The following is a 17,300-nucleotide window of genomic DNA, read 5'->3' as shown; positions in this document are numbered from 1 at the left end:
CACAGTAATAATAACTCGACAACTCACACTATTGTTTAAATAAACCCGTAATTTCTTTGATCTAGAGAGAAAGTTATGACCATATTGGAAAAAGAAGACCTGCAAAACCATAAATGAAGAAATTATAAACCATATATCCAAGGTTTTTATTCTATGTGAATAAAACTCACCCTAAGTATCTCTCATTGAAACCAGTTAACAGTGAATGGCAGTGAAATACTTGAGGCCAGAAAAAAAATCATCCTCCTATTTAAGCAACTCTGTATCACAACACAGAAATACTTTGTTGCAAAATTCTGGGATTTTTTAAACTTTCAAGGCAAGCAAACCTTCAGTGCTACTTTAATATAAGTAAGACTGGGTCACATTCAAAAATCAGCATATTCCACCTATAGGTTAATGAATTTGCAAAGTAAAAATTATATGGAACCAAATAATTAAACATTTTACTAAACACAGCATAGTACAAATTACCAGACAAAACTTTCAAAATAATTTTGAAGGACTGCATGCATAAAACCACATTTGGACAGAGGAAAATACAGCAGTAAAAAAAGCAGCAGGCACAAGAAAGAGCAGGACACAGAGAATATGCAAGACTACTTGGTGAAAATGTGAATGTTCATATGATCTGGGTTTTGACCCAGATTTCAGGAATTAATCTTGCCCAGCCTTCTGCTCAAAGCAGAGCCAACTACAAAGTTAGACCATTTTTCCTACTCTTTAACTCCAGTTAAAGAGTGGGAAAAATATACTGTGCCTGCAGTATAATTTAATTTGATATGTTTGAAAATATCTAAAATTTAGAGTATGTGCTTTTTTTCCATTACAGGCACAACAGCTGACTCTAGTCTCACTTGGAAAGCACTGTTGGTTTTACTTCTGCCTCCCAGATGCTGACACAGAAGACAGACTTAAAGGAAGGACCCAACTCACATGACAACTGTCCCATTTGACTGTCACATCACTCACAATTAGGCTGATGCACTCCACCAGTATTAAAAGATTGGTTAGGAAGAATGGGTATCACTTGTTACTATTACATTTGACACCTCCTTGCTTCATTTTAAGCAGGGAGGAATTCAAGACAGACTCCACAAAGTGAGATGCAGCACAAACAAATCCAGGCTCCACAAGCATCTAACTGCACTGAGTTATTTTAGACTTTTATTTCACTGCACTAATGGGTATTTTTGAAGTCCTCTTTTGAAACTATTAGGTAACTACCAAATATGAAATATGGCTCATTTAGACTGTCAATTGCAGTCACATTTTGAGTGGACAAGACATAGGGTGTTTACAAATCTGCCTCAAATCTGTGACATAGGATATGATCCACTGACTTAAAGAAACTCAGAGACTATTTAGGGATCCAACTACTGCTTTTAAGTTATCACTGTTTTCTTACTGTCCTTTGACAATATTGTACCAAGCCTACTCTTTGTCTTTTGGGTAAAGCTTAGAGATATCAACTATCAGGACCAAACATTTCATACTTCTGTTGGAGTGAAACTGTAATTTCAATTGAAAGTAGCATTCAAGTTAACAGTTCAGAAGGCTCTAAACTTACCTTTCACTCAACATTGTTTTAATAGAAGCCTGCAGACAACTGTGTATGTTGCAGAGCCAGTTCATTACTGTATCATTCTGTAGGTTCCTGACACAGAAGTTATATATGACTCGCAAAAAGAAAAGCAAGTCTAAGCCTAATTTTTAAGCCTCCCTGTTTTAAGTAGTTTGACATCTACAATAAATTGTAGAAAGGTGTACAATCTTCCATCAAATGTACCTTGATTCTATATCTATTCTATATCTATCTCCTTAATGTGAGGTATTCACTATATATTTGCAAGTATAACCTGCAGCAATCAAGGAAACCTATCAGAACCAGATCTGGTGTTGTAATGTATGGTACATTCTACACATTACATCCAGCCACAACTTTGATGCTCTGTATTACTACTGATTTCTGTAAAATCAAGCATTTGAACATTTATCTTAGCCTAAAATAAAAAAAAAATCACTAAGTACCAAAAATGCCCCAAAACTATCAATAAAACTCTGACGAAAAGAGCATCTTCTAAAGAACAAATGTAACCAGATTACTCCTCAGACTACCACAAAATAATTTCATATTCAGGTGAATTCAGTTTGTACTCGGTTTATGGAAGAAGTATAATCTATACACACCAGGCACTAGAAAGAATATTCATTGTTTAAGACCACTTAGGTCCAAAATTACTTTAAACACAAAAAAAAAAAGTTAAAAATATTATTTTCCATACAAGTCAGCAGCACTTTAATAAAGAAATAGCAAATAGGAATCACAAAACAACATGTTTGGTTTTGGCTGGGACTCATCTCTACTAGCAGTGCTACTGCAAAGCTTACCTACCCTTGTTAATGCTACTTTAGTGCAGTGGCAAAAGAGAAAACACTATTATAGAAGACAAGCAGATTTTATTTGGTGAGCAGCTTCAAATAGCATTTCCTAAGTCAGCTAAAAACAAATACCTTCATATTACAAAACTTAAATCCAGAGATTAGTTGAGACAGGTCAGTTGAGGAAAGCGCTGTGTCAATAGTCCATATTCAAATCAGATGTCAAACTACTGAATTTGCAAAGAGTACACAAAAACTCCACAAGATTTTTCTTTTATAAAGCAACATACTGAACTCAAAATAGAACATTAACATAAAAAAAAGTTTCAGCATGTAGAGGAAATTTAAAAAACAGAAAAACTTCTCTAAATCTGCCCTCAAAACACAGGACATTAAGTAAAAACCTATAAAACAGAAGCACTAAAGTCTATATAGCACCAAGAATCTTAGCCATCCACAATGAGGTCTCATTAACAGAACAGAAACATTAGCCGACTGCTGACTTTTCCTTTTTCAGCCTTCAACTTTGTACTTTTCATCTGGAGCAGTGAACTTACTTTGCAATTTAGGGTACACTTTCAGATTTATTTTAAAATATTCGAAGACTTAAGTGAAAAGGCCACACACCAAACAAGCAATGAACCAGACACAGAAAAAGTTCTGTGACTAGAAAACATACTGCTGAATCACAAGGTAAATTTCTATGTGCTACTGATACTGCTGAACAATCAACCCCTTTGACAGACATGAAGTGTAGTGAACTGACAGCTAAGAAATATCAAGGTGCTTCAGTCAGAATAGCTGTGAGATTAAATTTACTATAATTAGCACTCTTTGGGTTGAAGTGTTTATTCTGATGAGTGCAAATGTATTAGACCAAGATATATCTAAACTTCTGACCTAAGAAGATGGCATTAGTTCATAAACCAGGAATTGCTAGAAATTCTACCTCCTGGCTTTTAACAACTTTTTCTGAACTCAACAGATGCAGATTTATCCAGTTAGGAACTCTGAACTCGCATCCATCAACCAAATGATGTGCCTGTTAGATATTCAGAAAATAACAGAGCTGAAAAGTGGATTTCACTGCTGCTCTGTATTCATCTATGCGTTTCCAGAATTTTTGCTTGGTCTTGAAGAGAGAGAAAGATGACCTCTACAACCTTGAAGCACTGCAAATCTAAATTTTGTAACAGTTTGACTTTCTTAGTTAGGCAGGCAACTTTTTGATCACAATCAAAAGTAAAGAGACTACAGATCCAGTGGTGGACGACACCTAAATAGTGACAGGAAGTCGTGACAATCTTGCACAAAAAAGCAAGAAAGAGCTACACCCCAAAACAAACCAAGACACACAAGTAGTCTAGAAAGGAATGGTTTAGTAATTTCCTCACAGATATTAGCCAGTCATATCATACTCACTTCTCACAATGAAGAAACAATACTTAAATAAAACCTTCCATAACCTATTAAAAAACTTGTATTTCATAAAGGAAAAATATGTCATTTCATTTACACATTGCAGCTGACTCAAAAGATAAAAGCAGGCTCTTTTACCTGGAGAAATGGGCACAATTCTTACATTAAAACTGATTATTTTTTACCAAGTTATAAAATCTGCTCTACAAGTTAAGACCAGAAAACTTTCCTTACCTTAGGGATCCCAACTGATGTACAAGGGAGAAATGAATGCTCACACTGCTCAAGGTATTTTTCTGAATTGCTTTTTCCAAATAAAAGAGTAACCACAAAACCCCTAAAATGGAAAAAGAAAGACCAGGTACAACAACAGCCACATTTTCTCACCTCTACAAAGTATTTAACAGCAAGTTATAAAATGATAATACATGATAGTCCTCACTGTCTACTTTTGTGCTTTTCCACACTGTAACATTCTGCTCAAAATAACTGACAGAAGCCTAAGTATGAAGTTTCCCAGTCTTGTATGGTCTGTCTTGGTATATTTTTACCACACAGAAAATCTATATAGCATTGTCTATGCTACAGTGTGCCTGCTGTGATGGCACACTGCCCGTGCTCACAAATATTAGCACTTGGGAAGAGGGGTACATACAGAAGTTGCTTTGGTTGCATTTATATGAAGAGTCTCCAACACTATGAAGAAATAAACTCTGTAGGCTGCTCCACTGTATTGTAAGCCACAAAATCACAGTCCAGGAATAAACTGATGCAGTAAGCATAACTAACCACTGCATATGTTTAGACATTGTGCTTACCCTTCTAGAACAGCAAGAATTTATTCACAGCTTATGAATCTAAGGCACAAGAACACATGAACATCAAGCTGGCTTTACTAGGAAATAGATGAAAACCTAGTGTCTCTCCTAGTTCTAGCATAAGCAGAGGATGTAAACTTTGAAATATCAAGCACAGAAGAAAACAGATTAACCTTGAGATGGCTAAACACACACAGTTTTTACACAAATTTCAAAGCATTCCATTTAAAGGCCAGCTGATGAGCATTTGTGACCACAGGAACTCACAAAGCTATTCCAGGCCTGAAATGTGCTGAAGTAATATGTTCTTTTAATACAGATTGCTGTTGATATATGATACTCTCACAAGATTACAGAAAAAAATCCTATCAAGCTAAAATATGCCATTTAAAGGTTTTAATTCCCAAAATTAAAAAATTTCTTTTTAAGCCCCCCAGAGGCCCAGTAACTCAGAAGCTGTGAGGTTAATTCCATGAAAGAGGTGAAAAAAAAAGCTACTCAAATTATTATCAGTAACTTGACAACACATAAGAGGAGTTCACTGGATCCTCCAACTCCATTGCAGCCATCCTTACCTGCCATATGACACCAAGAAATAAAAGCAGGATTAATTGCCCTCCTGCTCCCTGCAACTTTAAAATCATAACACTTACCACAGTTCACAGACAAGAACTTGCTTAGAAAAATCACAACATTAGTTTCACTAATGTTTTGGGTTCTTTTTAATTATTTAAGTTTGGATTTTCTTTTGATTATCTACACTTTGCTATTGGAAACCTCAGTTGTCTTTTAAAGAAAACAGTATACTCAAGTTTGGCCTAAAATCAACTTTAATTTCAAACATCTATCAGCCAGTTGCTTATCTTCTTTTATTAAAAAAAAATAAAGCCTTGGAAATAACTACCTAAAGATTATCTCTGTTTTCTCTCAAATATTTAGATACTTTTAAAGGTAATGATTCATTCAAAAATACTAATACTACCAATATGGTCTAATAAAAGGCTAATATTAGATGCCTTGAAGTATTATCAGTTTTATGCTTTAAATGCTAGGAACTGCTTCTTCTCTGGCAGAAACTAACACATTTTATTCTCTAATATGAAATCTTGTGAGCATTAGAGAAGGATACATAGTCTGAACATTCAGGACATCTGTTAGCTAATCTGAATCTTCTAGTGTAAATGCTTATTTAATTCATCAAGATGATTTTTAATACATGAATGAGAAATCATATTAGTGTTCTGTAAATTAAAAGACCAGAAAAATGAAAAGATTGTATTTTTCTTCATTTAAAAAAAAATTATTCCAAAGATTACTGGATGGCCAGCTTTTTCAAGGGTAGATTAACAACAGAACAAATGTAAAAGATAAAATAATTAAGACCACATCTTATCACTTTCCCTTCAAGTCTGAAAAGTAATGTCTCAGCTGAATGCTTTGTGAAAGTCAAATAATAGCTACGGAACCATTCCTGATTTGGTCAGCAGTTACAATCATTAATGGAGCCAGACAGTCACATAGACATGGATGTAATTGAGTATCAATAATGATGGGATTTGATGACAGAGCAAATACTTTTAAATGGCAAAGCAATTGATTTCAAGAAATTTCAATTGAAATTTCCAAGGAATTTCGATTTTTATATTTGGCAAAACCACAATTCACATAATTTTTATTTTACTTCCTATGGGCTGAAAGAGGGAAGGAAAGATAATAAGATAAGAAACACTCTTAATAGGAAAGGCAGATGTTAACAGACAGGCTCAGCACTCAGGTAAAGGGGCCTACACCAGTACTTGAGGGAGAGGAAAAAAGAATACCACTCTGTAATATTCTACACATGTTAAGTAAACAGTATCTATCTTTAGGCTCCTGCTTTTGAGCTCAGTTCCCTAAGTGAATGATCACTGAATGGAAAAAGACTAACATTTTATAAATCAGTCTTGAAACAAAACAAAATGAAATACAGAGAAATTGTGATTTGAACTTTTATTCATATATACAAGTAGTTTCAGTATTCTTCCATGTATAGCAAAAACAACAGTACATTTACTACGAGGCATTTGTGCAATCACAGAGTTGAGTGCACATCAAACAGAAATTATTAGCACATAATAGGAGTTAAACAGTATAAACAGATTGATTGCATTCACACAGATGTGGCATCACCATTGTCTTCCTGCACAGCTCACTGATATATTATTTAAATGCTTAGGTCAATACTAAGAGTGTGACCAGCTGTGAGTCAGCATTTTCTTTTGTTAAAACTGCAAAATGGGACAGAAACTGGACTTTTGGCTACTGGGACTCAGAAACCTTTGACATGGGCCACTTCTTTTTTGAATGAAACATAAAGACCTAGAAAACTGTGTGAAATTGGGTAAGAACTCCAAGTTTCAACAAAAAATTCAATCACAAAAATCCATGTCCAAAATAGCCATTTTACTCCAGAGAAGTGTACAGTAAATATTATAGACACGACTATGACCAATTTTTGTTTTCTAGATTTATATATATGATGTTATAACATATAATTGCTAACTATAAATGCAAAAGTTACTTCATAACAATTTCTGTTTGTTTCTAACAGAAGCATGACCATGCACTTTGTGAAACTTCAGGGGAATTAATTAAACAACAACAACAAAAAAAAAGCAGGCAAGAATAATTTATAAACCCATTTGGCCTAGTTAGCACTCATGGTTCTGCCTGCTGAATGTTAAAGTAAGTGTATCACTCTGAAAAAGATTAACAGAGTAACAAAGGGCCAGATCACAGACACAGCCAAAATGTATATGTTAAAGTAATGAAGTGATGACATTCCACTGCAAGGGCTGAGACTTCACATCTATATATGTAAGTAAACACTCTGCCCCAACAGATACACTACCACTAGATGAATTTATCCTTAACAAATTCAATGTTTACTGACTAGCTACAAAAATGAATCAAAGCAGCATGATAACCACAGCAAAGAGATATGAGAGCTGACTTGAGAATGAATGAGCTCAGGCACCACAGGCAGTTTAATGGTGCCAAACTGTAGCTGACTTCAGACATGCTCTGAGACTCTGCTTTGACTGTCAGCTTTGAAAATCCAAACTGAAACTGTGCAAGAATGAAGGATAACGTCTTAAGAAATTATTATATCCCATGTTATTTTCCATACTGCAAGTATTAAGGAAGTGGTAAGACAAAACAGCAAGCAGATGCACTCTTGCCCTTTGGATAAACTCTGACTCATGCCCTGGACAGATAACAAAATATGCCAACCATACCTGTATCAAGATTTACTTAACAAGACAAAAGCATTTACTTCAAGTTAGTTATACCTTAACTAAATCCCTTTTCTAACAGGCTGACTATGCTGATTTCTCAGAGATGAAATACCAAGCCTAGTACAGTTGAAACCCAAGCATAGCAGCTCTAATTCTAGCTACTACATTCTATATACATTTTTTATGAGATATGCAGGAATATAGATACATTCTGTATGGCATCAAATAAGAAGGTAAAAAGAATATACCACTAAGACATTCTAACTTGCCATTAAAAATGTTTTAATGGTTACAAGACAAACATCATAATATACAATGTAATAATGGTGCTAAACTTCACATTTGCTCCCTTCCTGCCTATATAGATAACAAGTGAAAAGTCTACAGCTGCTGAACTGATCTACTTGTTCAAAGACATCATTATTTCCACACACACAGGACAAAATCCACTCCCATGAATGAAGTGCCTTAGATAGGAAAATGAGATTGTGGTAGAAAAGGAAACGTAAGTATTAGAAGTACCTGGGAAAAGAATGGACACTAATAAAAAGTATGAACTGAAATTACCACTGTTTTAATGCAAGCATTTGTCCTCTAACATCCACCAAAACCAGCTAAATTGAGATTTCAATTACAAAAGTTTTGCTCATAAAGAGGTGCTCAAATGGCGAAACAATTACATAAAGGCCACTTCAGATTTTCAGAGCAAGCTCTTTGCTAACACACCCATTAAAATTTTACTTTCACAACAAATTAAACAAAACACTAAGTAATATACTTACCCACCCACAAAGCAGAGGATATAAAATGCAAAGTAAAATATAGCGAAGGGTCCAAAAGTTACTAGAAAAAGCACAAGGCCAAGACTTCCCCATCCCCATATGGAAAGACTGGTCTGTAAACAAGAACATACAGAAAAGGAATAATTAATATTATATTCATACAACTTTAAGTCTCAGAGCAATACTTGTAGTTTCTATAATGTTTGATACATTTTAACCAGATATAAGCTCTGCTTGATGAAATAAAAAATTATCCTTGTTTTTAAGATAATATTGCTATCTAATATGTCCTTCATTATATTGTAGGCCACTAATCCAGTTTAGCCAACATTAGAGCATTTTTCTTTCAAATACTGCTCCTCATTTCTTATTTCAGATAAAACTATCATCCTTTAAGGTGCCACTTTTTTTTCTATTCTCCTTTCATGCATTTTTTTTAAGATCACTTCCTCCTCACTTCCTCCCCTACCCCCACCGTGAGAAAAGTTCTCCACCATCTCCTAGGAAAAAGCAGACTTTGTGATAGAACAGGAAGAGACAATACAGCCTTGTTTTACACATCTAAACATGTTATTTTCTACAACCAAGCAATACTGTTTCTTCCCTAGATCAAGCTAGGTGCAAGACTAAAAAGGCATCCCTTTCTCCAGTCAAGTCACAGGGGGGTCAACAGGTGCACCAAATAATTGGCACAAGCTTACTTTTCCATATAAATAAAAGGGAGGGGAACTTCAGCAACTGATACTTGGGCAGTGGAAGGGAGGCAAGGGTTGTTCAAAAAGCCCATGATGAAGTTCAAGTCAGTCACAAGAGCACACACATGTGACTGGTGGGATTTTGAGGGTTGATGTCTGGCATAAATGCAGCAGGCAAAACTCTGGGAGTACAAAAAAAGCAGTGAGATTCCAGTTACAGGTTATAGTCTAATTGCATTTACGTATCTCCATGTATGCACATACATACTCCATCTATCTATATAGACAGATGTGTGCCTGTACCTGCCTGTACATACATGCATGCTAAACTAAAAAAGCAAGGCAGTGAAAACCTGGCTGATCTGAGCTACAATAGTTTTTAGATCATCACAATGCTGCAATGCAGTCAACAAAGCTTATATAAATTTAATTCAATCTAGTCTCTAGTTCAATATGGAAAGCATGCTTCAGCCAAGTCCCAAGAGTGTGAAACACAACGATGACAAGTATTTATAGGCCACCCAAACTGTTCCAGCTCTAAGATTCTCAATTTTTTTTGGTTGCTGCTGTTGTCTAATTTACACCTTTCCTAACAGTGATCAAATGACACCATGATGGGAACTCAGACAACTGTGTCAACAAGTAGCACTAAGAAAGTACTTAAATAAACTCGTCTTGCAGTTTGACATTTAGAAAACAAACAGAGATTGAACACCAGATTTGCAGAGAGCCCTTTTTTAGCTTCTAATATGAAGGAGCTACAGCTCATTTCTCTCAAGGAACTATTTAGATTTTGTCTTTTCATTTTAGGCATAGGATTAAAAAAAAATCAACTTTTTCAAAAAAAGTTTTAAAAACCCTATAGAGGATGAAAAAGAATATAAATTAAGACTCCTATATAAAGCAACTTTGATTATTTTTTGAGAGCAAGATCAAAAAGCAAAATCACAGCTCTGAAGAGAGACTTCCACAGATCTAAACTGTAATAATCAGAATTATTTAATTCTTCCTAGTTAAAAGTTTAATGGAACCTTGAGATTAAATTCTATTTTCTTCCTAGTTGAACTTTCTTAGCTGGAGATATGAGTTGTACTGGCTTTGTTCTGAATGTTTGAGTCTGGGAAAAATTAAACATACAAGTATGTAGATGAGTGTAACTAAAGTGCAGCAATTAAAAAAATGCATTGCAAGTTATTAAATTCTCTTTAAGCTGAGGAATTGCTTCAATAGATAATATAAACCACAAAATCCACACTACTAAAATCACAACCGAGTAGAAGGTTTTGTTTTGTTGACTCATAATAAGTAAATGCAGTAGATGATTGTGGCCTTCCAGGACATGAAGAGAGCCCACAAGAAAGACAGAGAGAAACTGTTCACAAGGGCATGTAGTGACAGAACAAGGGGGAACGGCTTCAAACACAGACTAAGTTTGGATTAGATATAAGGTGATGGTGGGCACTGCTCAATGCACTCTGGGCTGAGGCTGCCCAGAGATGCTGTGGATGCCTCAACCCTGAGGTGTTCAAGGCCAGGCTGGTTGGGGCTTTCAGCAACTCAGTTTAGCAGGAAATTTTTCACTCCTGCCCATGGCAGGGGTGCTGGAGCTAGATGATCTTTAAGGTCCCTTCCAACCCAAACCATTCTAGGACACACCAGCTGAAAAAAAAGAAACATAAAACCATGGCAAATGCATGAATTAACTAAAACATGAGATCCCATTGCACATCTACATTTCAATACAAAAAGAAAATTCAGCATATTCATACCCTCAGAAATACATTTTAAAACCTCTGCAGAGCACTACAAGCATGATAAGGAAGATATGCACACAGAAGATAGCATTTAATGATGGCCTTTTTATGTCAGAAACCCATTATGCTTAATCACATCATTCAAAAAAGTTTAAGTTCTAAATATGGGATAAGCACTCTAAATGACTTAATTAAACGAGATGGATGTATAGTCAGAGTTGGATGAATGCATAATTAACAAAGAAAGCTCTATATCTCTAATAAATAAAACAGTGACCTTTTGTCCTATGCTCCAGTTTTGCAATTTAGTATATGGGTGCAGAGATTCAAATCTCATTTGGTATTTTAATAGGATTTCTTAAAAATTGTACAACTTGGTACACTGCAGGAAGCACAACAGATATTGACCTAATTCTTGTCTGTTCTTATAAGTGCTTTATAGTCTTACGGATTTTGAGACATTCAAAGGGATTAAATCATCAGGATAGTACCCTTTCTGCTGACTGTACACAAAACTTTCCCTGACACCACACTTCTTGAAGGGACTTCAGCAGTAAAACTCCAAGGAAAACAAATGAAAACTTCAAGTTCTTTCTACATAAATATCAACTGTTTTTGAATAGAATGTCCAAACATACACAAATATGACTCTACAGCTGGTCAGTATGAAAATAGTTCAGGTATTTAAATTCAAACCTCACTAAGAGCTTATTTCCAAATTATATTTACAATGTTAATTTTTTAGAAGATTTACAGATTTAGTGAAGCTCTGTTAGTTATACTAAAGTCAGGTGCAGGATGAATGCTTATCACCCTTAACACAAAGAACAAACCAGTCTTCTGAACAAATGGTGTAATTGCTGGTGTTTAAGTCACAGACCCTTTAAAAGAAGCCGACCTGCCCTATATTGGCAGGGCAAACTTCCAAGCTGACCTGACACAGTGCTGTTCACTGACTTTCAAGGAATTAGGGACAGTTACCTAAAGCCTAAGAGATACACAGGCCTTAGTGCTGTGTTAGGCATGGTTGGGTATATACTGTGTGCATACACATGGGTGAAGGATGTATATTCCATGTCAGCAGCTGCTCCACTTCATCAGTTTTAGCCACTTTTGCTTACCACCACTACAGATACTCCATGTTTGTCTCACCATCATCACTTCTTAGCTTTCAAATTTAAGATTTTGCAAATACTTCTGCAGAACATTACCAAGGTCGTACATGTATAACGGGTTAATGCAGAATTGCGGTCACACACAGTAATTTTCTTTCCACAGTTGGAGTCGCTTCAGCAAAACAAACTGCAGTTGAAGTACAAGGGAGCCTGTAAGCTCCAAAAGTACACTGCAGAGGCACATCAGGTGTGAGAAGACACAAAAAGGTGAATATTCTTATGTGCTTGATTCAGCTTTTACAGCTAACAAAACTGCCACCTCAATGACACCTGCTTGTTTTGGGGGTTTTTTTACTAGGTTTTGTCCATTTTTCACACAGAATGGTTTTTCCACAGTATACAGCCAAGTACTAAAAATAGTACATAAATAATTTGTTTCTTATGCATATTTTCTTTTTCTTTCTTTAGTTTCTGCTTCCTAATCAAGGCAATGTTTTGATGGTTAAAGCTACATGACATTATGGCTAGTAGTGCTGAGTTATGACTGATTACATCACTTAACACAACCATTCACACAGAAGTTTACAGAAACTGTTTCTTCCAGAAAGAAACAAAATTATGCCTACTAAAAAGTAGCTTCAACAGGTTTCTTATTTGCTTAATCCATCTGACAATCTTTCAGACCTTTGCCCCACACCCATTTTCAAGCAAGCTCTTTGGTCTTGACACATCTTTCTCTAGAAATGATTCACCAAGGTAACATAAGTTTGCTGTTTGGATTTGAACTATGCTGTCAATTTTAGCTTGCAACTGGCAGGGAGATAATACACGTGTTACCTCAGGTTTAGGGCAAAACAAGTGTTACTCCACAAGTTCAGATGACACGTTCTTCCAGCCCCTTCTGCCACTGAACAGAGGACAAGTATTTCCACTCATGTGGCTCTGGGTGCCACCAGCCTCCTACTCCAGTGAGAAGCTCCTGTTTCAGGCACTTGTCTCTCTTCACAATTCCCACACACACTGGGTAGGAATTGTGGCTTCAAGTTTGGAGACACAGTTTGAATGCCATACAGGAAGGCAGGGCTCTGGAATCACCTGCTTGTCAATCTTATTAAAGCTGACACAGAAGAGTAATTTAAATCTTACAATAGCATCCAAATAGATTCCACCTTGGAAGATTATAATTTGTGATTATTTTCACATTTTATGGTCACAACAGAATAATCTGAGCTTTGAAAGAACAGCAACATTTAAAAACAAAAAGATGTTTGTTCACAATTCTTTCACTCTTGTTGATCAAATTACATTTTTCCATTAATATTTAAAAAGTAACAGTAGCTGACCTGTTTCTAACAGACACTGATAAAACTATTTTTTGCTGTTTGGGTAGTTTAAATTATTAGGGTTTGTTTTTTTTTTTAATGCCTCCTCTGGGCTCACATTAGAAAAATTGTCAGGGATTGCATTTACAGTAGATGTCAAGTTTAATTTTGTTAATTCCACACATCTGCCTTTTAATTTGACTTCCATTTTGAGTGCAAATGGAACATGTTCACATATAAACCTTTCTATAATTAAGGTGAGTGTCACTTTTGTCAAGTGATTAAAAAGATTATTTTAGGTTTCAAATTACTGTCTCTTTCACTAGCATGACAAGTAAAATTGGAAAGCTGTACCAACCAGCGTGCCAATTTCAGTGCAATGAAATTGTTACATTACACCACTCAGAGAAATATTTAACAATTTTGAAATAAACCATTAACAACTTTCTAGTTACATTCTCCTATCTGCCAAAGTTAAAGCGATCATCTCAAATATATGTCAACATGGTTTTGACTCCTGCATATCATGACTTCCTAACAACACTAAAGGTCTTTTTTAACCTCTTTCTTCTTATCCTTTCCTTTTGCCCTTTTCCTTTCTTAGCCCAAAAAGGCAAAGAAAAAAACACCCTAAACTCTGCTCCTACTTCATACTATGGAAAAATAATTGTGGTGAATCTACGTAATAATTTATTTCAGTACTCCCAAGGAAACTCTTGGGATAAAAAAAAAAATTAAAGGATTTTACATAGTCTATTTTACTTTTAGCGTTCTAAGTTTAGATTGTTTTGGGTTTTTTTCCAAAGAAAGCTTAAAATACTAAAGCATATAAGTATACTCTAAAATATTTTAAATAAATAAAGAAGGAAATGCTAATGAATGTTACGAGTTAAGAAGTTTGGCCAATGAAGTTTCTTCTAGATAAGTGCAGCATTCCCGCTGGTTCCTCGCAGTTACAGAGGCTGGAAACTCTCTGTTGCAAGCAAGAGTCCATCTGTGCCCTCTCCACCTCACCTCCTCTCCTTCGGCTAACGCACACTCTGGATGTCAAATGGCTTCATTACTTAACAGTTGCATTAATTCAAACAAAATCATGTCTAACTGCTCTGAGCTTGGGTTTTCCTGCTGTTCCTCACACTGCATGGAACAGCAAAGCTCTCGGGATCACTTTCCCCTACTCCGCCCTACAGCTATTTAAGTCAGCCAACAGATAGGGCTCTAATGGATAGGTGACAATTTTTCATCTGTATTCACTATTACTGCAGTTTTGCAGTTTTATTGCTGAAGCTCATTTTTAGAAGTGCAAACATTTAAATGAAAATACATGCTAACACTTTCGTTAAATATGCAACATTACAGTGTGTAACTAGAAAGATTAAAAGTTATTGTGCACATTACTTCAATTTTAGTATTTATCCAGAGAATAACACATTCCCTTACTAAAACTTTACTATTTGCAATAATCAGAATATTACTATACAACTTGTAATATAATTAAAAATAAAAATGTTACATTCCATATTTTGATACAACTGTTTTTTTTGCAAGAAAAAGACCAATCTTCTGTTTAACACAGTTCCATAAGAAATAGTAAATATTTTCAGTGTCACATTTTCTTCTCAAATGAACAGTCAAGAGTCATTATTTTTTCTTCCTCTCCCACACCTGGCTTTGCCACCACTGCTCATCATTACATGAAATTAGGAAGCGAAATGTTTAATTTTGAACTAACCTTCATTTTACTACCCTTTATTTCCAGTGCTAACAGATACTTTATTATATAGAAGTATCAGCAAGGGACAGAAAGTTTCATTCCACGTAACCTTTTCTTGAGTGGCCCAAGTACTTAACTTGCTGTGAAAAATAAAGAGGCTACCCTCACAGATGCACACTCTTTCTGATAACATCCTTGCATTAAAACCCAGTCTGAATCATGTTCTAGTTAAGAATATGGAATTTTGGTCAAATTTAAAAGAAGCACGTGAGCATCCTGGATAGCAATGGGAAATAAGAGATGCAAGCCTCAATTTCCGCTACTGTCTTGAATATAAAAGTGACATATTCAAACTCATCTTTAATACAAATTCCAAGGAAATGATCCTTTTCCTTTGTAACAATCCATATTGACTGTATCCAAGCTAATTTATTTATTTCGACAGAAAGCAAGACAAAAAGATAAAAACATTTTGGATCACCTCAGGTGACTGAAACAGGACCAGGCTTGACAGGATTGCCTAAGGTGATCTAAAGTAAGAGAATAAAGTAATCCCTCTAACTCTATCTTGAGTGCAAGCCAATGAGATAATCTAGACTGTTCTACATTCAGCCTCTAGATAAACAGATTACATCTACTTCAAGTTTTTCTGGTGCAAAATAGTGGCAAAGGGGAGTGAGGGGGAAGCCTCCAAAATCTTTAGCAGGTGAAAAAAAAAGGTGTGTTCTCCTATATGGCTCAAAATGAGGTCACATGTGCTAAGTCAAGAAACTGTTATTGCCTATTTCATTTGTGACTACTGCTCAAGCAGCATCTTAAACTTTTTACTTTCCTGTAGGAAAGGAAAGAAGTTATCTAAAAGTTCTTTTCATCTTTTTTTTTTTTTTCACTGCTAAAGAAACCTGATTCCACTGAAAGAACTTTAAGAATCATAAACTTTGCTTTGAGAACACTTTCAACCACTCCAGCTTCTAATATTTATCTGTATGGAAATTCATCTGTATGCATTAAATGAGTCTCCACAAGAATCAGACCTAGTGGTCATCTCTTTATGATTCTAATGAAAACATGCAGGCAGAGCTCACGGATACTACAGAAAGAGTTGCATGGGACACGTTTGTAAAAAGGTTTCCTCATACCTTAAAAGCTAAGCTTTTGGAAGGTAGAGAAGAAATTTCTTTAGTTCTAAGCTGTTCTTCCATGGTAGTGGTAATTTCAACTCAGCATTCCTTCTACCAAGCAATAAGCATCTGCCTACTCCTGGAACTTAAATCTCCATTCCACTTGCCCAATTTATATCATTTCTATAAAAAAATTATATAAAGATTATTTATATAAACACTATTTTGCACAGAGTCTTCTTTTCAAAGGCAATGCATTATTGTCTATGATCTTTACAGGGAGAACAAAGTGGAAAAGATGGGTTATAAGAGGTCTGATGAACAATGATTACTTCTCCCTAAAATAAATCCATTCTTTTTTTTTCTATAGAGATACCACGCAATTTCATAGCAGTGGCTGTGTGCAAAACAGTTTGTGCAATCTTGAATTGATAGAATCAGCTTAAAAAAGAATAAATACAAAAAAGATGCACAATGATACAGTTTCTGCTTTGGAAAATCTTGCTATCTTCAAACAATAGCTCCACTATAACAAAAAGTGAAATGAAGTAAAAGTGCACAGTTTTTGCAAATGGAGAAGTGTCAAAGACATGAAAGTATAAAATAAGACAAATTATATAAAATTTGGAACATTTTGGAACTGCACATTGCAGGAGCAGTCATTGAGCTTTACTGTTTAGCTTTTTCCTAAACAACTCATCACATGTAAACAGCAGACAACACCTTCACATTTTGTACTGACAAAAATACTATGATTTTTGTTTCTATCACTTGATTACTTGCTTGAAAATAACAATAAGTAAATTATTTTCAAGCAAATTCCTTAAAATCAGTAGTTTCTTCTAAACAGACTGATAAACCATACATTTCAATACATATCAGCAGGATGTGGGATTTTTT

The 17,300-nt window shown here is 35.2% G+C and overlaps 1 protein-coding gene across 4 annotated transcripts in view; it reads right to left on the bottom strand.

Annotated features, from left to right (window-relative positions):
• The window catches only part of SNX13 (sorting nexin 13), a 65,535-nt gene that overhangs the window by 35,637 nt on the left and 12,598 nt on the right, over positions 1–17,300 (bottom strand). For all 4 annotated transcript variants that reach the window (XR_005627307.1, XM_039707792.1, XM_039707803.1 and 1 more), the window contains exons 2-3: positions 8,680–8,792; positions 4,036–4,138 (exon numbers count right to left, since the gene is read on the bottom strand). Coding sequence is in view for 3 of the 4 variants with exons in the window: in XM_039707792.1 (XP_039563726.1) it covers positions 4,036–4,138; positions 8,680–8,792 (216 nt within the window). In the remaining variant the exon portion in view is untranslated. The remainder of the gene's footprint in view (positions 1–4,035; positions 4,139–8,679; positions 8,793–17,300) is intronic.

This window comes from Passer montanus, unplaced genomic scaffold (assembly GCF_014805655.1).
Source record: "Passer montanus isolate IOZ18808 unplaced genomic scaffold, ASM1480565v1 scaffold10, whole genome shotgun sequence".
NCBI lineage: Eukaryota > Metazoa > Chordata > Aves > Passeriformes > Passeridae > Passer > Passer montanus.
This window is presented reverse-complemented; position numbering and strand designations above follow the sequence as displayed.